The following is a 26,055-nucleotide window of genomic DNA, read 5'->3' as shown; positions in this document are numbered from 1 at the left end:
TACACCAGGAAGCAACAGGATTGCTCTATGGCGGAAACACTTTCCATCTCCGGTTCATGTTCATGCATGCCGCAATTGACACCTTCTTCAATGGCATTGGAGAGTCACGGAAGCTCATCCGCAGTATCGTTCTTGAAGGGCTTCGCCTTCCTACTGAAGAGTCATCATGGGCAGCTCTGCTGGCGCAGGCTTCGGGTTTGCGAAAGATTTGTGTGTTGATGAGAGACGTCGATTTGATGTTCGGTGGCTTCCAAGGCTTGGCTGCATGTGTTAGCGAACTGAACTTCACTCCACTGAAGCCTTACGAAGTCGTGAGCGTGCAGATGGACGAGCACTCATACTTGTTCAAAAGTGTCGATATGAATGGGGAATTTCAAGAGAAGCTTAAGAGATTCTGCTCTTGAGGATCAGCCTTTGCGTTTCGCAGAATGGTGGGGTTTGGCCTCCATGAGCTCGGAAAGCGAACATCTCAAAGTCCAATTGAACACGAACACTGTCGCGCTTCTTCTCTGCTGGAGCGGACTCGTGATGGGCGCACATGCTGGAGCAGAATCGACAGAAGCAGGGCTGAGGGGAACCAGCAAGTTATAAAATGGGTGCAGCAAGCATAATTTGGGGGGCTCGAGCTTATCCTCAAGCGCATATTGAATATGCAGAACATGGCGCTTCGGCTCATCCCACCCACTGCGATGAGCTCCAACAGAGGCGGAGCAGAGATCAACAGATACTCAAGCAAACCGTCGATAGAAGCCATTACGCATCTGCTAGGTCAGTACCACGATGCAGATTGATACTTACTTAATCACTTGCTCGAGTCCCTGAATAATACGAAGCTTTCCAGATCTCATCAATCTTGATACCACAATCTTTGGTTTCGCTTCTTCCCATTGCGTGCTACATAGGCCTCGAGTTTCAATTTCATCCTCTAGTCTTGCCACCGTAAATACCCCAAGTCCGCGATTGATAGCAAACTCATTTCCCACTTACTGCTTGTCCCTCAATTGACAATACTTGATTCTCTCTTTTCGGCTTCTTAAGTATTGTTGTTTGTCCGTTTAGACCACACCCATGGGCAAACTTATTCGACTATGCATAAGTCCGTTGCTCTCTGTCTGATCGTCTCCCGTCAACCTATGGTTCTCGAGCCGCCTATACACCTTTTGCTTCGATTCTATACACACCATGCCGTCGTCAACGATAGAGCCTGAGCTCCGTCACCGTCTTGGACAGCTTTCGACGAGCTTCAATCGTTCGCTACTGAAGGTATGTTCGTTAATATCGAGCCCCTTGATCGATCACGACCTTTGCAGCCTGCTATGCCGTTTCCCAAAGGACTTCCCGTCTCGAATAGGATACCCAGAGGCGTACCTGGTGTGCAACAGAGAGTCTCAAGCCATTCGTACAACGGTCTTCGTGCTCTTGTGTCATGAGGGGTCCTCATAGGAGCGCTCCATCTCGAGCTTTCCTGCTGCGCCTCGCGGCCTCGTCCCTGCTTCGAGCCCCTTTTCTGCATCTCCTGCTCCAGCAGCCCATCCTACACAATGCCCCTGTCCAGTGCTGGTTTCAACAAATGCTACCTTCACTGAGAACTGACATCTACAGATCTAGTGTCCTTCTGTGAATTCGTCTGCCTGTGCTGCCTTACCCGCTCTGAGTGGAGTCAAAATGGGTGAACAAGACGCCACAGCCACCACGGAATGTCTGGCGAGCTCTGCCTCTGCTCTGTTCCTCTGGAAAGACTCGGACGACCAACTGAGTCCGAAACAACAAATACAGACACCACATAGTTCGCCGCCGCCGGCTCGAGTATAGACGTTGGCGGCTTCTCGAATCAAGCAGCGAACATCGCCATGGTTTCGACACGCACTATGGCCTCGAGTGCCTCGACATCAGCCCCTCTCACACAGTAAGCACATGCACATTCTTATGGCAGACGGCGCCAGTACTGATCCCTTAGCCCTGCTGCCTCTCTGCCGGGTCTACCTCCCGAGCTGAGCTCCATGGTCCTCAAGCACGTCTTCCCCCGCACCGCGCCGTTGAAGGTGATCAAATTCGGGGACAAGTTCAGGATGTTGACGAGACAAGGACATGGGCTTCAACCAGGTCTTCTGGCACTGAGCAAGGGTTTCCTCTGGGAAGGTGCGCCATGGCTGTACGGTAGCAATACCATCAGCATCGCCACACAGCATGTTTCCGAGTTTCTCCAGTCTATTGGTGAAGCAAACAAGAAGCTGGTCCGGCAGCTCATGGTATCTCCCGACTCTCACTTGCCATGGGCGCTCCGAGAAATGGCACGTTGTCCAAAACTAGGAAACATCCAGTTGACGGCTGGTATTGTTGCACCAGAGCGATTGGTGTGCATGTTGCTCCCAGCAGCGATCAAGATGAGGAAGACGTACCAAAAGAATCTCATCGAGCGTCTGAGCTTCGTGCCAGACCCAAGCTATGCTCTAAGCGTTGCGCTCGATGATGAGGAATGGCAGGACGATATCGAAGAGGAAACCGAGACGTATGCCGAGAAGGTGTTGGAGGATTTGCGGGATCGCTTGGCGCGTAAGGGGTATTCGGTTGCGGGCTGAAGTGAAGTAAGTCAGAATCATGCAGCGCACATCGATGAAGAGTGCTGACCTGGATAGCGCTTTACAGGCTACCATTTCATCTGAGTACGAGACATGCGCGCTGCTGCATATACCTCAGCGATGCGAGCAGCCGGATCTTGCATTCGGAAATGCCGGATCGCCGGGTCCAGGAGAAGAGAGGATTTCTGTGAATCGCTTGTGATAATCTCTTGCAGCCTCAAACGGCTGATAGTTCCAGCGATCCAGCATACTTGCTGCAACTTCGTGCGGTAATGATCGGGTCGGACAGGAGTGTCTACGCAGAGCGTGGACAAAGGCAAGATCGGGCCTGGTGGATGTGGGCCAGGTCGCTGTGATGGATTTTGGGATGTGGCGAGAAGAGGCTTCTCACGACATTCATCCGTTCATTTCGTCTCATGGACGCAATGCGAAGGCGTCGACGTGAGACCTTGCCCAGGTCGGGTGGGTGTACTCCTTGTCGAATATCTAAATTCAGTGTAGCTCCGGCTGCGACAGAACAATCCCTCAAGCTCGTTTCTGGGGTTTTTCTGATTTTCCCAACTCATCCTTCCCCTTCAGACTCTTCGATATTGAGAACAACGTCGTCGGTCTCGAGGTTACGAGAATAGCACGTGTTCATCAAGGCTTGTTCGCTTGCTCGTGCCTGGGGTCCTTCGCCTTGTCAGTACACGACCGATCCCGAAACATCTCGCAGCCCGTCGTTTGATCGTAAGATGTCCGCAAACAGCGGTAATCTTGGCAAGTCAATTTCAAGTCTGAATCAGTCTTCACATCCAAAATTCGAGTGCGTCCGCAGCGGCAGGGCGCGTTTCAATGACCTGTCGCCTGAGCTACGCAACCGAACTTACGCTCTGGTCCTTCTCAACATCAGTACGGCGCCGATCAAACTCTACGCAGACACTCTGCACATTCTCGATTTGCAACCGGTTCACGAGGCCAAGGTGCGTAGCCGCAAGTCAAGCAATTTCGTGCCGAACATACTGGCAGCTGATCGTCATCACGAAGCCACTCCCATGCTGTACGGCGGCAGCTCGTTCGACCTCGGGGGCGTGGCCCACAAGTTCCTCACGGCCGTTGGGGGCCCCGCCAAATTCGTCAGGATCATAAGCTCACTGTGGATTGCAGGCCACGAGCTCGATGCAAATCTAAAGCTGCTGATGCCGGAGTCATGCCCCCAGCATCTCGTCCTGGGATCGCCTTGGGTGCCAGCAGACTTGGTCGATGTTTCGCTTGACTGGGCTACTGAGATGATAGAACGACGCACCGGTACCAACCTGCCTTTGCCAGTTGACATGCTCCACTTTGCATAGAGCATCAGTGTTCTTAGCTGGAGGCACCCGTCCGAGACGCCGCCAAACATGGAAGACTCGTCAAGAGCATGCTTCTTCACGCGATGGCAGAGCGCAAAGCTCAGCGCGGACAAGTGGTAGACTGTTCGAGGATGAACTGGCGGTTGAGCCGTGGTAGCACATACAGCTGAATCCCTTCGCCCAAGGCTCGTTCAGGAAAGAGTGGGTAGGAAGAAGGCGACAGCTAGACGCAAGCAGCCGGAGCTGGATTGAATGAAGACGTGGGATTCGGCTCGAGCTGGCCATCGCTGTCGGAGTTGTGCTCATGGAATACCAATATCTGGTCTCGTGATCACCTTTCTCTCTCGTCCTGTCCCAAGTCACTCCCTGTATCAGGTAGGCAAGCTGACGCCGAGAGTGTCTTGCTCTGCCGAACGGCGATCATAGTGGTTTTCGAGTTATGGGAGGCTGTCGGCTTCAGACCTGCAATCCAACGTAGCCACGGAGGCTTTGGTGCACATAAACCAAGCTGGAATGATTGCGTTCATTGTTGCTGTTCTGCGGGAGAACCGGTCTCATGAACTTGAAAACACCGTCTGTAAGCACCACGAGGCCAGTTCAGTTGTCATCACCGTGATGCATTATCCAGTGCCGATTGGAGTTGAGAGGTGAAGTCCAGCAAGCCCGATGCTCTTTGTTTAGTGCGACTTGGACGGTCTGGACTCCTCGGAGGGTTTGACTCATAAATTACTGACAATTGCCGATGCATTGATTCAGAGCCTGTTGTGCCTGCAAGGGACGTCTGAGGTCCAAGCAATTTCTCCAGGCATCCTGGTTCGTGACTGCCAAGCCAATTCCGACATCGCTTGCCTCGAGGGAAGTCGCAACTACTCCATCAGCACCCTGCATCGATAGGCCATTACCTGGCGTGGCAACATCCATCAGGGCTGTTGTCCTGTGCTATGGACACCGAGGAGCAGCGTACCCATCGAATGAATAAAAGCTCAGCACAGCTGGGCTACTAGACGAGACAGACATAGAGTTGACACACTAAGCACAGTACCAAGCGTGCAAGATCTTCAGCTCTAACGGTCGAAAGTACCCATCCCTACTGCCACGGCGAACCATGAGAGAATTTCTCACCTGTTCCGTCGACACCTATTCCTCATTGGCACTTAGATCCCGTTATTCCCGTTTCTTCCGTCTTCTCACGCCATCGGCACTTTCATGCAGAACATCCCACGAGCCCGGAACCAGGTTGCTCTCCCGCTTGGCACTGGACACGAACGACTAAGTTACTAACCTTGGCAGTCAAGTGACCGAACCTAGCATCCAGGCACCACCGCCATTAAGAAAGAAGCCGAAGTGCTGCTATATGGGATATTCGAATCCAGCAAAGCGGATGAACCTGCATTTCGAAGCACATTATATAACATGATGGCAAGAAGCAACTCTACGTTCTCCAGATCACCATTCAAAGCATTTCTTTCCTTCTCAGTTCTCTCTTCCCGGCGAAGACCCCAATTCCATTCCCCCAAAAACAAAAACAGAAGCATTTCGTTTGACACGAAAACATACCACATAATACCAACCACTCCTCGACCCAACCACTCAAAATGAAGTTCAGCATCATCGCCTGCTTCCTGGCTGCCACCGCCATGGCCATGCCAGCCGCCAACCCGTACGAAGTGGCCGACAACGACGTACGCAACCTTAGACTTTCCCTTGCTTCTCAAGATGCAATCTCTAACAGTCATCCTCAATAGATCATCCTCATCCAACGCGACCTCGAAGCCCGCGGCCTCGGCAGCCTGGTCAAACCCATCACAAAAGCCATCAAGAAGCTGAAGGGCGGCCCAAAGCGTCCAGCCGACATCGTCCCCGACCTCAAAGACCACTTCAAAGTCTCTCACGACGGATACGGAACGACTTATGTTGAGCGCTGGGGTACCAGAAAGAAGCCAGACGCGATTACAAACTAAGAAATTCAGTGGTTTTGGTTGCTAGGACTGGCATGGATGGGATGATGTGTATGAGTGTCACGTTTGTGGGATGCGAAATGTTTTCTTTTGTTTTGGGAGTTATAAAAACTATATTGGGACATGCGAGCGGGCTGGTCCTGCAAAGTATGTGGCGTTAAGTTTGGGAAGCAGAGAATTGAATTGTTTTGAAATGGTGCTCGCTCTCGTCTTTCCTACTTCGTTGCTACCTGCTTCCTCCCCCGTTCTTGTTCTGCATCTTCAGGATCGCAAATATGTGCTTCATGATAAAGGCGCCTTGCGACAATGCCATTGCTGCTTAGGCTTGCCTCCAACAGCTCCAATGATTGAGCAACTGGCGTTCTGAGCCTCTGTATTGACGATTCTCATCCGAATATCAGAGTGAGTGGTCTATAAGTCTGTGAAGGTCTGATCGTTTTTCTGTTGCCACATCCCTGGCAACTTTGTCCTGTAAGAGTTCTGTGAAACATGTACAATCATGAAGCTGCCTTGATAAGCAGTTTTTCGCATCCCGTCGTGATGACGTCCCTGCTTCTTGATCGACTGCTATGGCGATGCATAGCACAGAATTTCGACAGAGCCACTGCTTGTCGGCTGGGCCACGATGGCCTCAGCAGAACTTGAGTTCTTCCCTAGCACAACCTGTCTATACTTTCTCATCCTGGACTCGCAAATTTTGAATTCGCCCTCAATCTCTTGCCAATCTTGAAGAACAAGAACGGGAATGGCGTCATAGCCAACGCAATGAAAGCCAGCAAGGAACTTGCCCACTGGTATCCCAACTTCTCATACATTTGTACGCCGAATAATGGAAACCCAGCCGCGAAGGTCGACCGCGCAAAACTGTTCGCTGCCAGTGCGGAAGCAGCATAGAGTGGGTACGTCTCCACAAGAAATGTGAAGATACCGCTGAAGCAGAAAATGTTTCCCAGCCCGAAGAAAGCGGAGAACATAACCGGCACGATCCAGTGCACATGGCTATACGTCGTCCATCCGAAGCCGAACAGTGACAGAGGGACGATGACGGCTCCGAGAATGGTAGGTGGGAGGCGGAACTCCGGCTCGCTGACGCCGCTGTTCTGTGCAACGAGCCCAATGTAGCGTTTGCGCCAGAGGGGGTCGCACGAGACGCCTGCGATCATTCCGACGAAGATTCCGAGGAATGTGAGACCAGTCTGCCATTGATTGAAGTTATGGTTGTTTTGAAAGACGACGGCGAAGGCGCCAAAAAAGAGGTAGAGGATTCCGAGGAGAATGGCTGAGAGGAGGCAAAGGTTCAGACACATCGGCTCAAAGAAGAGGAGTTGGAAGGGGCGGATGCAGGACCAGAGAACTGTCTGTAGGACCGAGCGGTCCATGACTTCGATTGGCGCTTTCCATCGTTGGTCTCCAGTTTCTTTGCGAAGTTTTTGGGCTTTGCGCCGCAGGAGGACTGGAGCGTAGGTTTCAGGAACAAAAATTACGATGAGGATCCACTGTAGGCCGGCCCAGATGATGAGCACGTAGAAAGTCCAGCGCCAGTCTGCGAATTGATTGATGAAACCTCCAACCACTGGTCCGAGTTCTGGACCAACGAACGGACTGGCAGTGTAAATCATCATAGGCGCGCTAAGCTGGTCCTTGCGAAACATGTCGCCGACGGTGCCACCAGCAACACTCAGGAAGGCGCTTCCGGCAAGTCCATCCAAGAATCTGGCAACCAGCATGGTGGCAATGTTGGGTGCGACCGCGCAAGGAATAAGCCAGATCAGATACATGCCAAAGGCGCAGATGTAGATGATCCTCCTTCCATAGAACTCAGACAGGGGGCTGAGGAACATGGGTCCCAGGCCCAGACCACATACAAAGGTCGTCAAACCGACAGTTGCGCCGAGTCGCGACACGTGGAAATCGACCTCGAGTTGCCGATACGTGGAGGTATACATTGCGCTTGCGCATGTCACGCACAGTGAACTGGCAGAGACAATGGCAACGATGATCCATTTGCGCCATGTCGGTAGATTCTTGGGACTGTATGGGTCCGCATCTCCATCGAAGCGGACTTCGAAGTCCTTGTCGCCGCTTGGTGACCGTTCAGCTTCCTTTGCACTGTGCGCTGTTTCGTCATCGTCCTGGTGGAATGTGTATCCATCCTGCAAGTGGTAAGAGCGCTGGGACCGCGCTGAGGATCGGCTTCGTGCAAGTCTGAGAGGTGGCGCCAATGCTGAATTGGTGCTGGAAGCGTTCGTACGCTGTCGCGCGACGCTGCGTGAACTTCTGTCGTCGTCATCATCGAGTTGCGGTTCTTCGACCTGTTCAAATGGTCGACCTCGCATTGAGGCTTGCTCGATATCTTTTTCTGGATCCATGACTGAAGTGGCAATGTTCCATTGATCGTGGTGTGAGCTGTCTTATCAAGCGCACAATCGTGCCAGCGATGTTTGACGCGCTTGACTGACAAAGCGACCAACGTTCATGACGAACGGTAGATCAAAAGGAATTGGTACTCGCGCGTTACCTCAGATTGAGGATTAGAAATGCGGCATCGACATTACAAAAATCCGATAGCTCCACGGCATCGCGGCAGTTAGACGCAGGAAATCGCGGGCAGAGCGGCGCCTCTCCATTGGAAAACGTCAGAGGCTCGTGATTCGCGCTTGCGTGAGTGGAGAAGGCGATAGCGTCGTCCATTCCTCCCACTCCCACTACGTCTGCCGCACCGTCCGACCAATGCGCAATTGTCAGCAGTGAGCAATGTCATTTCATGTGGCATTGTGTCTCGTCGACGCAGCAGATGTTTCTGTCTTGTGAAGAGATGACGACGTGCCGGCCGAGATGTGAAGAAAGAGGCGGAGGCAGAAGGAGTGGGAAGTGATGTCAGCGCGTGCGACAAGGGTTCGCGTCTCTTCACGCGTGCACACTCCAGAACACTGGTGGCAACCTTCACACAACTACAAGCACATGCACATGCCCGCTATAGAGTCAGGCTCAACGAGATGCCTCTCGGCTTCGAGCGCCTGAATGAGCGCACCCAGCGTCCAAATGCCAACATCAACTTCATCAAGACGGTGTCCAAGGGAGCTGACAAGGCCGTCGCTGAAGAGTTCCTGGCCCGCATCGCAGCACAATGCTATCCTGTCATGAAGAAGCATTACATCACCGTCATGGCCCTCGAAGAATACCCTCCGAATCCTGAGTTCCTTGGTCGCAACTTCAATGCCGGCGAAGTCATTCAATTGGTGCTGAAGGACAAGCAAGGACGATGGCTGAGCTTCAAGTTCGTCCAGATGGTCATGATGCATGAGTTGGCGCATTGCAAGCAGATGAACCACAGCAAGTTCTTCTGGGGTGTTCGCAATGAGTACGCAAAGGAGATGGAAGGACTCTGGCAGAAGGGCTACGAAGGCGAAGGCATGTGGGGTCGTGGCCGAGGCCTGCAGAATGGCGCATTTGTAGACGCACAGCCTCCAGACAATACACAAATTCCCGAGCACCTTTGTGGTGGCACCTACAGACGCAGAGGGAGGAAGAGAAAGAGGGGTGCGCAGCAGGGGCAAGACGATGGCGAAAAGCTGAGCTATGCCGAGAGGCAGCAGAAGCGGATACAGAAGAAGCTCGGCAAGCATGGTGTCAGCATGAAGAGCGAGGTTCTCGGAGATGACGAGTTGACAAGAGGCGCTCTGGAGACGATGAATGGCGGCAAGCGAGGTGCGGGCAAGCCTAGAGTGGCCAACAGCAAGCGTGGCAGAGAACTGCGTGCGAATGCTGCTCTTGCGAGATTTGACGCTTTGAAGCAGCAAGCGCCGGAGAAGACACCGGAGCCCGTGGCCGATCTGGACAGCGAGACAGAATCCGAGTGGGAAGATGGATCAACGGGAGGCTCACGAGCCGACGCAATCGTGATCAAAGATGAGCATGGACGCGACATGGTCAAGGTATGCGGTGATGGCGAAGACGACGAGGAGGGAGCCGGCAAAGAAATTGATGAGCTTAGGATGCTCAGTCGTGGACCTGGGCGAGCTTCCAACAAGAAGGCACAGCCCAAGCCTGTCCAAACGCGAGACATACACGAAGATTCTGAAACGGAAAGCGAGGCCGAAGACAATTCTCTGATGGCCTCTACGAAGGGTTCTGCGGTCTTTAGTGGCAGTAATGCCAAAGCTCCAACGAGGCTTACCAATCGCCGTACTGTCAAGCCACCCGCACATAGTGATTCAGAGACTGAGGACGAGACTGAAGATGCGAACTCAAGCTCAGCCAGCAAGGTCGAGAGTAGTGCTGAACAGTCTTCGCACAAGGCTGGTGCAGCTAGCCTCCCAACTCCTGAGCTGCGTCAAAAACATTCCAAGACCGGTAACACATCGCAAGACCCCAACGACGTGCCGGTAACGGCAACGGCAACGGATCCTGCCATCGCAGATCCCGTGGATGCACTGATATGCCCGATATGCTCTCTGGAGAACGAACTCAATTCGCCTACATGTATTGCATGCGCTCACGTTCTGTGTCCTCGGCTGATGCCAAACAACTGGGCCTGCAAATCAGATACGTGCAAAGACAGCTTCTACATCAATGCTGGCGATGTCGGTCGCTGTGGCATCTGTGGTAGTGCAAAGCCTCAAATGTTGGCTAATGCGAAGGACCACAGACAGAATCGGACGGGGCCATCGCGACCGACTGGCCTGACCGGGGCTGACGTTTTGAGATGGGACTGAGTGACTGAGATGATATTGCAAACCAGCAAACTGTCGACGCATTCGCAATGGTAATTGAAGGACGACCTACGCCTTATGATTAATGAATATAGAGAGATACCCCGCCAGCGATGGATGTTGCAATGAATGTTGCAAACTTGCAATGGACACGAACGTCTTGCGAACCTTCTGAGATCTATGAACGAGACTCGCTGGTATTCTCACTCACCTCTACTACAGCCTTTGTTCTACAATTGGCGTTGAGACATGCTTGTTGCTGATGTCTTGTCACGTACCTGCCAAGAGTTCCAGCAAGATCCCTGCCAACTGACATCACATTGCGTTCCCACTTCATCTGCTCCATCACCACCATCACGAGATTCCGACGACAATCCGGTTTCTGTGGGACTTGGTAGCACCCTTGCTGCTGCATGAGGTAGGCTTTCTTTCACACTTCACCTGGTAAGTTCTTCACATTGCACGCCTTTCCTTCGCGAGAAGCTTCAGCTTTCAACATGGCAGCCTTTAATACGCCATGGTTCAACTCACAAGACCGGTCCTTCTTCAATTCTCTCAACAAGACCAAGATTGCGCATCTTGCGATATGCGCCGAAACAGAAGATTTCGATGAAGAAATTCTACAGGCTTGGATGGATGAAGGATTCCATTGCGCATATGTGCCTTTGCTGAAAGGCGGCGAGGACTTCATCAAGCGGCTGCATACTGTGGGAGATAATTTTGGAGTTAGTGAGCAGTATGCGATTGTAGGTATGGCAGAGTATTATCTTCGGAGCGCGACTAGTATTAACACTCCACAGCATATGGCACCGCAGCAAATCTCGCTCTTCAAGGTCACACAAAACCTAATCATCCCAAGCTGGTAGCCATCGTGGCATACTATCCCAACATAATCCCCTCCGTTCACACCAAATACCCAAACAGCATCCAAGTCCTCGTCCACCTAGCAGGCACAGAAATCTCCGTCGAAAAACACCACGAAGTCCTCGGCATCCAAGGCAAACGCAACTTCGTTAAAAAACGCATCGACCCCGGCATCGGCCTCGGCGAACGCCTCAACATCGCCTTCAAAACTTACACCTACACCGGCTGCGAACCCGGCTTCGCAGAATCTGATCTCGAAGAATACGACCCCATCGCAGCTCAACTAGCCTTCGAACGAAGCCTCAAAACAATCCGCAAAGGCTTCCGTATCGAACCCGATATCGAAGCTGTCCGCGACCATCACACCTCTTACCTCCAAACAAACAACACCTCCAAACTCCTCTCTCAAACCCGCGAAACAGCCCACGTCATCCACGCCCCAACCCTAACCGGCGGAATCGGCAGCCAAGATATTTCTGAATTCTATTCCGAATTTTTCGATCCTATACCCCTCCATCAAAACCCCTCCAACGATAAAAAATCCACCGCACCGGCAATAAAACTCCTCTCTCGTACAATCGGTACCTCTCGCATCGTTGACGAAATTTTCTTATCTTTCGCTCATACTTCTCCGATTACGTGGCTTTTACCTGGTGTTCCGCCCACGAATCGGAAGATTGAAATTGTGATCGTTTCGATTTTTCATGTGGTGGGGACGAAGTTGGAGTCGGAGCATGTTTATTGGGATCAGGCGAGTGTTTTGGTGCAGGCGGGGTTGTTGGATCCGAAGTTGGTGCCGGAGGGGATGAGGAGGAGGAAGGGTGGGAAGAAGAAGGGGAATGATGGTGCGGAAGGGAATGGAGATGCGGATGGGGGAGAGGGAATAGAGAGGTTGCCTGTTGTGGGTGCGGAAGCGGCGAGGGCGGTGAAGAGGGGGAGTTCGAGGTATGTTAATGAGTTGGTGCCGGATTGGTAGTTTTTGGTCATTTGGATGATAGGTGACGTCTTTGTAGCGTACGTTCTGGGCGTATAGCATCTGATATTTCACTAGATTAATCTTAATCACAACGAGTCATCAAAGTCTCGTAACGGGACACTTCTCCAACACTTCGTCCAATTCTGTCCATCCTTAAAAGGCCAGAGTGATCGGAAAGCTTCCCTTAGATTATCATCTTCAAGGTCAAAACATCCCCTCTCCATCGTATGCCATGCATCTATCCGTTCAGTTACGACCCCTCTCTGTCTCTCCCCTGGTGTCTTCCAATAGCACGCGTAAGGCATGCCTAGTACGTCCTCGCACAAATCGTCTAATTCGTCAGGGTATTGAAGCCCATCGAAATTCCACACGCGAAGCTCAAGTCGTCGAAAGGAAAAGGAGCCGGATGGTCGATGTCGGTTGATGTAATGAAAGACACTCGAAATCAAGTCGGCATCGACAGCATGATTGAGCAAAACATACGAGATCGGCGCTGGCTGATCATCCCGGGAATCGGTGAACGAATACTTCTCGTCAAATGCCTGCTCTTCACGTCCGGGCCTTGGGATGTAGTCCCGGCCGTGATGGCTACAGTTGAGGAGGAGCCGGACAGTCTCGAGGCGTGGAAATTTCTCGGCAATGGTACGATAAGTATGTCGCTCCAACTCGGAGCCAAGTGTTCGATGAATGGGAATAGAGAGTTCTTGTAGATTCAAGAAATGCAGATCTTGGATGCTGCTGCCGCCCAAGGCTTTCAGCCCCCAATCCTCACAATATGGCATAAGCGTGAGCTTCCGGAGATTGTGCCCATGGTTTGTGACGATTCTGTCCAAGATATTACGGCTCAGGGCTCCGGAGATTCTTAGAGTATGCAATACAGGCATTTTGCGGAACAATTTTGTAGCCAGGGTGTTCATTGTCGCAGCTTTTTGCTCGGGGTCTGTAGCGTTTGTGTTGCGGGGGAGGGGTTGGACTAGGGTCTTCAAAGAATTCAAACTGACATCTTCTGCCAGACATGCTACAAGGCTTGTGACAGCAAAGCCATGCAGTCTGAGGTCTGTCAAAGTATCGAAGTCGATCACTTCTGTCCAAGCTTTCAGATCGCGAAAGGACAAACCGCCTCGGGAGGACAACTCCAAGGCTTCGATACCTGTGCCTGGTACTTGGGTGGATCTCCTCGCTCCTAGTTCACTGCCGTGCCACTCTGGTTCCGGTCTGTTCATGGCACCCAAAATGTCCAGTCCAGCGGGCGATCTTCCTTGATTTATGCCCATTTTGCGAAGATTCGGAGCACAGCCTGAAATCCTACATCTCACAGCTTCGAGGGTGTAAGGATCAAGGCATTTGAAGCTGTTGAGCGTGATGCTGTGCAGACTTGGCGAGGTGATGAGTCGCACCTCGTATGGATTGAGGCTGATGTTGGTCGGAAGAGGTCTACCCATGAAACTGCGTAAAGCAAAAGTCCCCAACGACAGCTTGCAGTGTGCTTTGGACTCGATGGCAGTGAGTAAACAAGGTGCTAATTGGGGCGAGCAGCAATAGTCGACCTCGCTCAAGGCTGGGAGCCTTTCGATGAAGCGCGCGACTGGTGCCCACTCGATGTCATGTGTTTCTGTGACCATTTCCCCGTCCGCACGGTATTCCCACTTTCGCCAGTCGTAGAGGCCGTCCCCAAGTTCGTTTTCCATGGACCGCCATGGCAGTGGCTTCTCATATGGCAGTAGCGTGAGTTTCCGAACGTGACGAAAGGCTTCGTGTTTCTTCAGCAGTCTGGTTTGCCTTGCGACATTCCTGTGAAGAGCATCGGTGGTCGAGAGTGGAATCGATAAGGCAGCAAAGGTTACATGTAGCGTAGCTCGCCAACATGTCTTGCTTGCTAAAGCAAGTGAGCGTACATCACCCAGGCAGGTGGCTAGGTGCTGCAGTAGCTCTGTCGGCAGATTCTCCAGAAATGACGGCGCTCGTTGACCTTGTTGATGGTTGAAGGTGTCTGCCATTGTCTGACGCGACTCCAGGCAACAGCGTGGAGAAGCCGGGTGTTCTTTGGTGCCTAGTGCTTGTTGCTGTCGCAGTCGCTTGCTGCTATCGCAGTCGCTTGCATCCGGCAGGAGGGTGAATCAGTTCGATTGATTGTCAAGAGAAGAGGTCATCTGCCTTCTGACTCCTTCGGGGTATTCAGAGTAAGTTTCAGGAAGCAATGCAATGTTCAACGCGTTGGCGAACCGCATATTGCGGCGTGCAAATTGACGTGCAGCTTCCTCCTTGCACCCCAGACACTCTGTGGAGTGTGGGGCATCTTGCCCACCTACCCTTCCGCCGGACCAGGATACAAGGAAGGTGCTCGAATAATGGAGTGATTCTACGAACAGTCGTTTCATAGTTTTCAGCTCTAATCGGTCTCGGAAAGGATGTACCTCGAAACGACGAGAGCTTTGAAGATCTTCTAGATCACAGCCTTGAGCAACTTCCGCAGAATCACCCAAAGCACATGCAATAGCCGCTTTACATAGCCTTGCCGAGCGTCCAACAACTCTCCTGACTGATCCTTTTTACTTGCTCTGGCAGCACTCTATGCCTTCAAATCCGAGCTCAGCCGCCTCTCATCCCTCAGCTTGGTCAACAGCTCCATTGCCTTATCAACAGGGATCAGCTCGCCCATCTTCTGTGTGGACGGGTCATCACGATTCCGGATGTTGACCGTACGTGACTCCTTCTCTTGCGCACCGACCACGAAGATGAAATTGTATTGTGCCAGTTGTCCTGTGCGGATCTTCTTTTGCATCGTGTTACCCGTGATGTCAATATCGACGTGCATCTTTGCAGCACGGAACTCCTTTTGCAGCTCAATGACATAGTCATTTGCAGAGGGCATGACGGGAACGATCAAAATCTGTCGAGGTGAGAGCCAGAACGGCCACTTGCCGCCGAAGTGCTCTGTCAGGATACCAATGAAGCGCTCGAAGGAGCCGTAGATGGCGCGATGAATCATGACTGGACGGGCGCAGCCAGGAGTGAGCTCGCGACGGTATGATGCCTCAGGCTTCGCTGCCGTAGCAGCAGCTGCTGATACGTCTCCAGTCTCAGCAGTTGGGGCCGGACGGATTGGTAGTGTCTTCTCCTCTGGCTTTGCTGCCTCTGCCGGCTTCTCGCCGTTGGTCTCCGCCTTCGGCGCAGTGGCAGTCGCAACCTCGTCCGTACGGTACTCGAGATTGAACTGCTGGGGCAATTGGAAATCGAGCTGGATGGTAGCGCATTGGAACTCACGGCGGAGCGCATCGGAGATGGTGACATCGATTTTTGGGCCATAAAAGGCGCCATCGCCAGGGTTGAGCTCCCACTGGGTGCCGGTGTTTGCTTTGAACTCATCCAGTGCACTCGCCAATTGCGACTCAGCGCGCTGCCAGGTAGCCTCGTCACCAAGATGGTTCTCAGGCATGGTAGACAGCTTCATCTTGAACTTGAAGCCAAACAAACCATACACAGCAGTCATGAAGTCAAAGAGGGCTTTCACTTCTTGCTCGACTTGGCTCTCCATACAGAAAATGTGCGTGTCGTCTTGCTCGAAGCGTCGTACACGTGTAAGACCAGAAAGTGCGCCTGATGCTTCGTTTCGGTGCAGCACACCACAGTCAGCAATGCGCATTGGGAGTTCTCGGTAGCTTCGCTCGCGATGGCCGAAGAGAAGACAGTGTCCAGGACAGTTCATTGGTTTCAATGCCCATTGATCCTTCTCAACTTCGAAGGTGAACATGTCGTCTTGGTAGTGTTGCCAGTGACCAGATTGCTTCCACAGCGCGGAGTTGTACATGTTCGGTGAACCCACCTCCTGGTAGCCGCGTTTCCAGTACTCGTCACGGATGAACGAGTAAAGGGCATTCTTGATGATCATGCCGTGTGGGAGGAAGAAAGCTGAGCCAGGTGACATTTGGTGGAAGAAGAACAACTCCTGTTCTTGACCAATTTTGCGGTGGTCGCGCTTGGCAGCCTCCTCGAGGAAGTGCTTGTGCTCTTCAAGCGCCTACGACAGTCAGTAAAAGTGTTGATCCAAACGCATTCTGGAAGTCTCACCTTTTTGTCTGGGAACGAGACACCATAGATACGCTGCAGACTGTCGTTCTTCGCATCACCCAAGAAGTAACTGGCCGAGTTCTTCATCACCTCGAATGCCTTGATGCGTCCAGTATGCTGGACGTGGGGACCTCTGCACAAATCGATGAGTGGTCCGCATCGGTAGACAGTGGTGGAAGTGCCGTCTGGGATTTTGTCCTTGATGATGTGCTGCTTGTACTTGTTGTATGAGAACATTTCGAGCAAATCCTCCTTGCTCAAGGTAAGACGCTCAAAGGGCTGTTTCTCCTTGATCGCCTTCTCTGCAATCTGTTTCAGTGGCTTGTAGTCGGCTGCGGTGACGGCCGCTTGGTCTGGAAGTGCCATTTCGTAGTAGAAGCCATCTTCGACTGGAGGACCAATGCACAGCGAGCAACCGAATCTTCGTTCACAAGCCTCTCCCAGAATGTGCGCACTGCTGTGCCAGAAGACTTTCTTGCCCTCAGGATGATCGAAGTCGAGCAGTTCCAGTTTGCAGGACTTCTCCAATGGCCTGTCCAAATCCCACAGCTCTTCTCCATCTATGCGTGAGATGACGGTGCGCTCGAACAGACTCTTGCTGATATCGCGAGCGATCTGACCGGGCGTGGTCTCCCAGCTCGTGCCCTCCTTGGTGGTGCCATTGTCCAGAGTGATGGTGATCGGCTCGCGGGGCTGTTTCGCGATCCACGCATCTTGCTCAGCCTTTCGCTTGTCGAAGAGAGCATTGCGCGTGGCGAAGAAGTCTGGAGGAGGAGTGAGCTCGAGAGGTCGCGAGTCGCCGGCGTCGGCCTTTTTGTCCTTGCCCATGGTCGGTGGTGGTCTGGGAGCAGATCTAGGCGAGGGCTGGTGGTGTGAGCTGCACTTTCTCGATGCGTGGCTCGCAGTCCAGCATACGGCGGCGACGGGAAGTCTCGTTGGGCGTTGGATCGATCGACAGCAGCGGAGGAGTGTGGGAGCTCTCCGCGACAGCATACAGACGCAATGACTGTTCGCGGTGACTTCTGCTGCTGCTCTGACTCCCTGAACCACCAAGCGCAACACCACTCAAAAGATCGCCCGCAACCTGCATCGACAGCAAAGCTTGGCCCCGCGGATCGGCGAATCGCTCTTCCGACATTGACCTGAACAACCTCTTCGCCATCAACCTTCTCCCTGCACTGCTCCACGCATGCCCGATTCGCGGTGATGAAACAACACGCCGGTCGTCAGCTCGCCCTTTCGAGTGAGATTGCACGCAAGCGTCGATGCTAAGCTCTGGAGCTGCGGAGTGAGCAGCCATCATGCAGGAACACAGCTACTGAAGACTTCGATGCGCTCGACTGCACGATGTTCTCCACGGCATTGCTTTACAATCAACAACCCACCTAGTGCTATCGACCTAGGCAGAAGGCGTACAAACTAGCCCTACGGACGGGACCCCGAAAGTCACGAAGAAGAGAACTGCACGGAATCGGAAAAGCCAGCCTCTGCAGCATTCAGAGTTCACAATCCCATGAACTCCATCTCTCATGCTGGCCACATCCCTGTACATCTGCGCTCTCTAGACCACATATCGCAGGCAATTCTGCGTTGATTTGGCACCTCAAGTTGCCACAAGACTCTCACCGCGCCTGGAACGGGCCCAAAGTCTCGTCTGGTAAGACTTTACGCGCTCGTGGTTTGCGTGGCGGCCACGAGCGGTAGGTACATGTACATTTGAGCAAGGCTGTTGAGAACATACTTCGTGATGCTCCCTGGTAAAGGCTAGGGCTTCGTGATGTAGGTGGTCGGTTGGCTCGTTCCCCATTGCCTTGAACCCAAGAGGAGTGCAGTGCGCGCAATGCTGTGTGGCTCCCCCATCGGGGGATTTCATCAAGAACGAAGCTTTGCATCAAGCTCACCTGTGGTGCCTTTCCCAGTCTTTCTTCTACTCTTGATTACTGACTCACCCATCGCCTACATCGATGGCACCAAATGCGTTCGCGATGCTACCGCTGTATTTTGTCGCCGCGGTGGCAGCAGTGGCGATGGGGGTTGACCTGCAGCCGAACATTACATTCAATCAGGCCATGGGACTACTCGCTACGATGCCACCCTGCGGAGTAGGTGCCGGATCTATACCGTTGCAGCGCATACTGATGGGCCTTAGTCGAATTGTCTGCTCCAGAATATCCAACAGTCCGACTGTGCACTCCAAGATCTGAAGTGCGCCTGCAACAGCGCCAAACTCAACTATGACGCCCAGGTTTGCGTGCTCGGGCATTGCAGTATCAAACAAGCTCTCAGTGAGAACCTGCGCAAACATTGTCACCTACGATCGATATCTGATGGAAGCGATAGCCACGAAAAAGATCAGCACGAGGATATGCAACGAGCCCATTCGAAGCCGACAGTATACCGTACACTATGCCATCATTGGTTTCTCTCTGATGACTGGCGCATATGTTTTGCGCATGATACCAAAGATGCAGTTGGCATTCAACAAACGAAATCTGACACAACTCTGGTACACAACCTTTCACACCGAGTCTTGCCTACCGAACTGTTCGGTCGCTGACACTCGACGCTTGTACTAGGTGGGACGACATGGCCATCTCCTTCTCAATGTTGATGCAAATACCTGCCATTACGATTGCACTCCTCATCACGAAAGCTGGGCTGGGCAAAGACGTCTGGGAAATCCCATTCCCGAACATCACCTGGATACTGAAGCTCAACTATGTTGGCTCGATCATCTACACATCAACCTTGGGGTTCATCAAGATCTCTCTGCTCCTGACCTACCTCCGCGTCTTCCCGAGTCAAGGATTCCAACGCTGGGTCTACTTCTGGCTGGTTATTAACTTTTGCTTCGTCCTCGCGGTAGTTCTACTCTTTGCTACTGCTTGTCAGCCGACTTCGCATTACTGGTGAGTTGGCGTGATAGATTTTGTCCGGAATTGACATTCATGCTGACTGAGATACAGGCACAGATGGGATCTCGAACACAAAGGACACTGCGTAGACATCAATGCGGGAGCCTGGTCTGTCGCTGCGATAAACATGGCACTTGATTTCATCATCCTCTTCCTCCCAATGCGACAGTTGTGGGCCTTACAACTCAACAAACGGAAGAAATTCATGCTGTTCTTCATGTTCGGTCTCGGAGGCTTCGCGTCGATCGTCAGCATCTTGCGGCTGCACGGAATTCTCAAATACGCTCAATCGAAGAATTTAACATGGGACAGCGTGCCGACTTCGTACTGGTCAAGAATGGAGTAAGTACAGGCCGAATCTTGAAGCATTTTCCGAGTAGCTAACAGATTCCTTTTCCGTAGGGTACACGCAGCCTTCATCTGCGCATGCTTGCCCGCGATATACGTATACCTGGTAAGGTCATCTCCCAAAGCAGAAGGCAGTCACATGATAAGCTTCGCTGACGTGGCACGCTTTGTAGCGACGATTCTGGACGAAGACCGTGACAAGCGTTACTGGCAGTAGCAACAAGAACAGCAGAGACAAACCTATGTCGGACTGGATGGCATCCATTGATCGCCACGTGCGCGACAGGCATTGGAAGTTCAATAGTGTATCGCGAACAAGACTCCCTACTGTTGGCGAAAGCGAGGAGGAACTGCCAGAAATACCGAAAAAGTAGGCCTCCAACACAATCGTTAAGTAATCTCGATCGCAGACACCGGCTGACTTCGATCTCTTCTTGTAACGTAGGTACAGAAACGATTCAACCCAATCACCCTATGGGGAACGCGACGACGATCAAATAGAACAAATTACTGTCATTGGAGGGAAGCATGAACCGACTACGACTAAAGACTGGGCATGATTATCGTCGTTGATCGATGACTGCGGATGGGCAAGGGAAAGGAGGAGTTCTATTTTGCTTGAGGGCCGGGTGGAGCGTGGTCTTTGGGCGCACATCATTACTGTTGGGACATGAAATTGATCGATTATGACCTCGAGAAGCAATACACGTGTAATGTATAACGAGGACTGGTTCTACTGTAGAATACGAAGGACGAGGAGTTCCTTTCCAATAGTGTTGCTCCGGACTTAGACTCCTTCGATCGTGAAAGGGTCGACGTCTGCTGCTTATGCGCATGTCGATTGCCATGATCCCGCGGAAGGAATCGCAGAGCGCATTGAACCAATTAGCTCCTGCCATCTCGATATATCGTCGAGCAGGAAGGTATAGTGGAGACGAGGCACGCCAAGAACTTGTGCCTTGCACTTCCCTTCCTTTCACGCTTTCTGCATTTCACTTCACTGCCAACACTCATCAAAGGTCGCATCTCCCGTCTGTTTCTCATGCCTCACACAACGACCTGGTATGCGTCATTTGCGGCGTATCACGCATCAGAAAATGCCGCGGTTGCAATTCCACCTCTGAGCCTCTGAGGATAATGGCAGCATCTGACATCCGTCCGCGGCAGGAGTACAGACATAAGCCATATGCAATCGAGCAGCTTCGGATGGACGTGTCCTGGCGCATTGAGCAAAAGCACAGGACTCTTGATATAGGAAGCGCACTGGATCAGTTGGTGTATACTGCCGCACGCCACCTCACACGCTCGCACGCGTCGCTGGACCAACAACGCTGCACAGCCTGCACCATGTGCAGCTCATCATCATCAAAAGAAGAATACCACAAATACGGAAAAAGGATCCAGCTGAACGGCAGATCGTGACGAGACGTCGTCTTCGCGGCGCCCCCTCCACATTTGTCGCGTGTTTCTCCACGATCTCATTCCTTCTTGAAAGCTTAATAATGACGAAAGTGTCGTAGCTCGCCCGCGTTGCGATGGCCGAATGGTTCGCGCTACGCCATACAAAAAGCATGAAGAGCCACTATTGCCGGACTCCAATTAGCTCGTCAATCGTGATCGGGAGCTCGTGATGTTCGGAAAGAATACAAATAGCCAGGCCACAAGGCTGACAATAGAGAAAGACCAGTGTGGTTGTTGTCAAGCTCCATGGTATCTTTGACAAGTACAGTACGTACAAGAGACAAGCTTTGAGATTGTGAAGAAAAGCGCCTGCGCGATTCGTGGATCTGGCATATGTCTTAAGTACCTCGATCAGAGGGATCACAAGAGCCGGAGCTGCTCACATCTGTGACATGGTCACTTTGTTGCTGCAGGACCAATAGCACCGGGCCAACGGGGCTCGAGACAAATGCCAAGGCAGCTGGGCCAGACTCTCGATGGCTGCTCATCTATAACGGCAACCACCTACATCACTAACCGCAAGCTAGTGCTCTAGCTATGTCCTCGGTAGCGCCAACGGCACGAAAGATGACTTCTCTCGTGGAAGCCCAATTTCCCTAGATTCCCAGGACTCATCTTGTACCTTGAGGCTCTTCTTCCTACCGTTGCACTGGTTGGATTGGGAACCTTTCCGTCGTCGAGAGGGAGAAGTAGACATTGGGCAACGTCAGTCATTATTCAGTAGCTTGAAGGACATCATCAAAGCCAGCCACCATGTCGGACGCGAAAGATCTCGAGAGAGGCCCTGCTGCCCCCTGACCTTGACGTGGACTACGCCAAACATCACGAGGACACCAACGGCAACGGAGGAAGCGATGTTGCTAGTCTGCGTCGAGTGTAAGTCAACAATCAGTCCTTGACGCGCTTTTTCAAAACCGCGTGGGAGACGACGCGTCGTTCAATAAAGAGACATTGGAAAACATCACTGACAATTTCCTTCATCAGCCTCACAAGCAAATCTATCACAGACGAACAATTCGAACGTCTTTTCCTGTCTCCACGCAATGTGAAGGCCTCGCCTCTCAAGGGCTTTGCCAATCCTACTCCTCTCGCCATTATGGGTTTCTCCGTTGGCCTAACACCTCTGTCGGCAGCTTTGTTGGGCTGGCGAGGAGCAGGTGGAGCAGCACAGTCTAGCGTGGGAGCAACCCTGTGGTTTGGCGGTTTCTTGTTGATTCTGGCTGGATTGGGAGAATTCATCTTGTAAGTTGCAATTCTCCAAGCACTCGGGTGCCTGTAACGAAGGCTTCGGAGCGACGCAGGAGTTCGAAGAACGACATGACTGACACCTTGGCCAGGGGCAATACTTTCCCCTTCCTCGTCTTTATGGGCTACGGTGCCCATTTCTTGACATTCGGAACGACCTTCATCCCATACTTCAATGCCGTCTCCGCCTACACCTCAGGCAACCCGTATATTGGAGAGATGAACCAGCAGCAAACTGCCGCATTTGCCAATAGTTACGGTGAGTCCTTCATCGAATCCTCCTTGCAGCCCCTCCACAATCGTAGACTTGCTCGAGACATGTACATCCTGACTCATTGATAACAGGCTTCTACCCGCTCTCCCTCGGCATCCTATCCTTCATCTTCCTCCTCTGCTCCCTCCGAACCAACTTGATATTCTTCCTCATCTTCGTCGCTGCCACCTGCGGTTTCGGCTTCGCGACTGCCTCGTTCTTCTACGCTGGAATCGGAGCCATGGCACAGTCGAGCCAGTTCCTCGTTGCAACGGGTGCTGCTTTCTGGGCTGCGGCTATGTTGGGTTGGTATCTGTTGTTGTCGATTATGATCGAGACTATGGAGTTGCCACTCCCGGCTTTGCCTGTTGTGGATTTGAGCAATCGCATCAAGGCTAAGAAGCCAAAGGCAGAGAAGGGAGTTTAGAGGAAGATATGAAGGGCTGTGTGGTCAGAGACCAAAAGAGAAGGATGATCAGTGTGAGATGATGAGATTGTAAAGAATGAATGAGATGCATTGTATATAGTAATGTCGAACAGTTCTACCTACTGCTTTCCAGACTTCAATGTCCGCTGAGTTACCACGAGGCGACACAGTCGACATTGGTCTTCTCTGCTCCTCCGTCCATATCCACTTATGCGATCGAATTAGGTCTTCGATTTATCCATTCACAACCTGATGAGTACTGTGTTGCCCTCCGTGTTTCAGCAATTGGCAAAAAGCAATACAACAAATAGCAACGACGAGCTACCTCTTTTACATACCCCATTGCATTCCATTCCAATCCATCCCTCACTTTAAGATCGAAAACCAAGGCCAGTAGAAGAGAATCAGATCCTTCCTCTTAAGAGACTGGAAGTGAAGGCTAAATCACGGAAAGAAAAATCGAAGACAAATAGTCATCTGGGAAGCAGCAGTAAAGACCTAGTCGTCCCTACTCATTTTTTGTGTTTTGTATCTTCTGTCCACCAAACAAAACCAGAAAAAAAAAAACCTACAGAAATAAAATAACTAAGTAGAATTTCCCGACTCACTCCTTGCTCGCTCGCTCGAATGAATGAATGAACTCAACTCAACTCAACGCGAGAGCTCGTGGAAGTCAATGATGTGAGCGACGGAAGCAAAAAGGGAAAGAAAATCAAGAAAGACGAAGGCTAGAGTTGAACCCAAGTGACCGCATATTCGTTGACAAACTCCGAATGTGCCTGTTGAAGTAGAAACGAAACCAGAAGAAAAAAAAAAGGGTAGTCTTGTTTCCCTCATACACTTTGCTTCCTTATTCATTCTCCGTTTGTCACTCACTGCCATGCAACTGATGCTCTCATACAATTCAGTAGGACTTTGCTGCCCATGCCGATAGAAGTGTTGCAGTCCATCGATCCATACACATGACATACGACACAGCCAAAGACCACCCCAATGCCAACCACCTGTCAACACTTCGCTCGCGCAAAAAGGACAAAAAGCAGCAAGATCCCAAGCCATGGCAAATAAACAAGAGGGCGACAGAAAAGGTTAATCAAAAAAGAGTAATTTTGCTCGCTGTTTTTGCATCGAAAAAAGTTCTATGATGATTGAGAGTGAGTCGCCTCCATTCCATTTCAAGAAAAGTCGTTGAAAATAAAACCACAGTAGTTATTGAGTATTGGCTCCCCATTCCCTTCCGTTTCCCATTTGTCCCAAGCTATTCTTAATCCCGTCCGTTGATCGAGAGTTCAGTCACACACACACAGTCAGAGAGAGGTAAAGAGGTAAGGAGGTCAAGAGAGAGTCTTATAGAGTCATCAAAAAGGTACATGACAAGGTCTTTTGCCACTGCCGCCGACGCTGAGGACACTCGCTCGCTTTTGCTTCTTCTTCGACAGCCTTTTGCGCTGTGGTGATGAGCGGCGAGGGGTGTCCTGTTCGGTGGCGGATGCGGTGTTGTTGGTAGTAGTGTTGGGTATTGTCGAAGGTGACGTCTCGGATGGCGACTAGCTCGAATCCGGGTTGGCCACTCGCAATATCCTCCTTGAGTAATCTTGGTTGTCTGCCAGACTGCCGCAGCTGTTCTTGCGTGCGCCTGCCTCGGGGTCCAACCTCGTGTCACTCATGTGGCTGTAGCCAGTGCTGGGTGGTTTGCGTTCGTTGGCGCCACGCATGAAATCGCTAACTGCAGTGCGCTGCCTGTACTCTTCTTCTGCCTCCTTTCGCTTCTTTTGTCGGATCCAGTAGAGCAGACCACCCACGGCGGCTGCCAGTCCAACGACACCCACTACGACACCGGCTGCGATACCAGCAGTATTGGAGCCTCCACCGCCGCCGCCGCTTGACGAGCTGCTCGAGCTGGCACCGTCTGAGGATGATGGTGCGACAGTGACGACGACAGTCTTGCCAGGTGAGATGTTCGTGACGAGGGATGGAGTTGCTTCGGTGCTCGAGCCTCCTTTACTTGAGCTGCTTGAGCCTCCGCCTTCTTTGGGTACAGTGGTGCCATCGGTGAGATAAACAGAAAAGAAACCATCACCACCGCCTGCGAAATGTTAGTCTTTGCCTGTCACACGTCCCTGGTCATACGTACAGCTGTCTTGGCCGTAGCCAGTACATGGCGTATCACACTTCGAGTCCTCCACTTTATCGCTGTCTGCTGGGATTTCGCTACCACACCAGCAGTCGTTGCCGTTTGTGGTGGCCATGGCGCCCGAATTCTGGTTGGAACATTGTTCACTACAATATCCAGAGGACTGGTATGTGTATGTGCCAACACTCTCCATGTTGGCTGCTGAGCTGTAACATCCTTGATACACTGCGCTCGCGCGCTTTTCCAACTTTGCTTCGGGAGCAGGCTGTGCTATTTGTGCCATGGCGGATAGTGTGAGTAGTGAAAGGAGAGTCCATGTTCGAGTGGCTCGTGCGGTGCGCGAGAGGGAAGGCATGGTGGCGGTAGTCGGTAATTATTACGGAAGCGAGGTCTGAAAACCTGCTCTGTTGAAAGTCAGTACTGGAGGTTGTCACGATGGTGCGGCTCGTGTGAATGAGGGCAGAGGTGTGGGTATGGCGGAGGTACAAGGGTATTTCGAGGGGCGGTGGGTGGCAGTGGTGAATCGCACCTTTGTTTGCGGCTGCCAGCAGCGCAAGCGTGACTCGCTATAGGATGGGGGTGGGAAAGAAAGGCGATGGAAGATGACGCCTTTCGCCCTTTCAGTCGTCTTTCGTGGCCGTCGTCGTCAGAGTCGTGTCGGTCGGAGCGCGGTACTCCCTCAGGCCGTGATCATGCCACGCGGGCGAGGATGGGAGCAGGTGTGTCGGCGGTCGACAGGGCGTTTCGAGGGCGATGCGCGGTGTCGCTTGCTGGAGCAAGTGAG

The 26,055-nt window shown here is 52.1% G+C and overlaps 11 protein-coding genes across 11 annotated transcripts; 7 read left to right on the top strand and 4 right to left on the bottom strand.

The window, feature by feature from the left end:
- Positions 1-1,868: 1,868 nt before the first annotated feature.
- RHO25_010664 (uncharacterized protein) lies at positions 1,869-2,579 on the top strand (the record flags this gene model as incomplete). The annotated part of the gene is made up of 2 exons (XM_023602434.2): positions 1,869-1,906; positions 1,958-2,579. 2 exons carry the CDS (start codon positions 1,869-1,871, stop codon positions 2,577-2,579), a joined length of 660 nt encoding a protein of 219 aa, XP_023450942.2.
- A 734-nt stretch (positions 2,580-3,313) lies between these two features.
- Positions 3,314-3,910, top strand: RHO25_010663 (uncharacterized protein; the record flags this gene model as incomplete). Its single annotated transcript, XM_065603309.1, has 1 exon — positions 3,314-3,910. The coding sequence occupies one exon, from the start codon at positions 3,314-3,316 to the stop codon at positions 3,908-3,910; it is 597 nt and encodes a 198-aa protein (XP_065459381.1).
- Positions 3,911-5,505: 1,595 nt separating this feature from the next.
- Positions 5,506-5,871, top strand: RHO25_010662 (uncharacterized protein; the record flags this gene model as incomplete). Its single annotated transcript, XM_023602435.2, has 2 exons — positions 5,506-5,592; positions 5,656-5,871. 2 exons carry the CDS (start codon positions 5,506-5,508, stop codon positions 5,869-5,871), a joined length of 303 nt encoding a protein of 100 aa, XP_023450941.1.
- Positions 5,872-6,545: 674 nt separating this feature from the next.
- RHO25_010661 (uncharacterized protein) lies at positions 6,546-8,237 on the bottom strand (the record flags this gene model as incomplete). Its single annotated transcript, XM_023602436.2, has 1 exon — positions 6,546-8,237. One exon carries the CDS (start codon positions 8,235-8,237, stop codon positions 6,546-6,548), a length of 1,692 nt encoding a protein of 563 aa, XP_023450940.1.
- A 627-nt stretch (positions 8,238-8,864) lies between these two features.
- On the top strand, positions 8,865-10,583 carry RHO25_010660 (uncharacterized protein; the record flags this gene model as incomplete). The annotated part of the gene is made up of 1 exon (XM_023602437.2): positions 8,865-10,583. The coding sequence occupies one exon, from the start codon at positions 8,865-8,867 to the stop codon at positions 10,581-10,583; it is 1,719 nt and encodes a 572-aa protein (XP_023450939.1).
- Positions 10,584-11,077: 494 nt separating this feature from the next.
- Positions 11,078-12,420, top strand: RHO25_010659 (uncharacterized protein; the record flags this gene model as incomplete). The annotated part of the gene is made up of 2 exons (XM_023602438.2): positions 11,078-11,330; positions 11,381-12,420. 2 exons carry the CDS (start codon positions 11,078-11,080, stop codon positions 12,418-12,420), a joined length of 1,293 nt encoding a protein of 430 aa, XP_023450938.1.
- An 86-nt stretch (positions 12,421-12,506) lies between these two features.
- On the bottom strand, positions 12,507-14,108 carry RHO25_010658 (uncharacterized protein; the record flags this gene model as incomplete). The annotated part of the gene is made up of 1 exon (XM_023602439.2): positions 12,507-14,108. The coding sequence occupies one exon, from the start codon at positions 14,106-14,108 to the stop codon at positions 12,507-12,509; it is 1,602 nt and encodes a 533-aa protein (XP_023450937.2).
- An 881-nt stretch (positions 14,109-14,989) lies between these two features.
- RHO25_010657 (uncharacterized protein) lies at positions 14,990-17,316 on the bottom strand (the record flags this gene model as incomplete). Its single annotated transcript, XM_023602440.2, has 2 exons — positions 14,990-16,438; positions 16,489-17,316. 2 exons carry the CDS (start codon positions 17,314-17,316, stop codon positions 14,990-14,992), a joined length of 2,277 nt encoding a protein of 758 aa, XP_023451516.2.
- A 1,136-nt stretch (positions 17,317-18,452) lies between these two features.
- RHO25_010656 (uncharacterized protein) lies at positions 18,453-20,125 on the top strand (the record flags this gene model as incomplete). Its single annotated transcript, XM_023602441.1, has 7 exons — positions 18,453-18,590; positions 18,638-18,773; positions 18,829-18,994; positions 19,065-19,397; positions 19,455-19,745; positions 19,806-19,857; positions 19,925-20,125. The coding sequence occupies 7 exons, from the start codon at positions 18,453-18,455 to the stop codon at positions 20,123-20,125; spliced, it is 1,317 nt and encodes a 438-aa protein (XP_023451517.1).
- A 1,941-nt stretch (positions 20,126-22,066) lies between these two features.
- RHO25_010655 (uncharacterized protein) lies at positions 22,067-23,137 on the top strand (the record flags this gene model as incomplete). Its single annotated transcript, XM_023602442.1, has 4 exons — positions 22,067-22,088; positions 22,220-22,454; positions 22,550-22,716; positions 22,803-23,137. 4 exons carry the CDS (start codon positions 22,067-22,069, stop codon positions 23,135-23,137), a joined length of 759 nt encoding a protein of 252 aa, XP_023451514.1.
- A 1,547-nt stretch (positions 23,138-24,684) lies between these two features.
- On the bottom strand, positions 24,685-25,626 carry RHO25_010654 (uncharacterized protein; the record flags this gene model as incomplete). The annotated part of the gene is made up of 2 exons (XM_023602443.2): positions 24,685-25,223; positions 25,272-25,626. The coding sequence occupies 2 exons, from the start codon at positions 25,624-25,626 to the stop codon at positions 24,685-24,687; spliced, it is 894 nt and encodes a 297-aa protein (XP_023451515.1).
- Between the last annotated feature and the right edge of the window lie 429 nt (positions 25,627-26,055).

The sequence above is a fragment of the Cercospora beticola genome, chromosome 7, assembly GCF_033473495.1.
Source record: "Cercospora beticola chromosome 7, complete sequence".
In the NCBI taxonomy this organism is placed as follows: domain Eukaryota; kingdom Fungi; phylum Ascomycota; class Dothideomycetes; order Mycosphaerellales; family Mycosphaerellaceae; genus Cercospora; species Cercospora beticola.
This window is presented reverse-complemented; position numbering and strand designations above follow the sequence as displayed.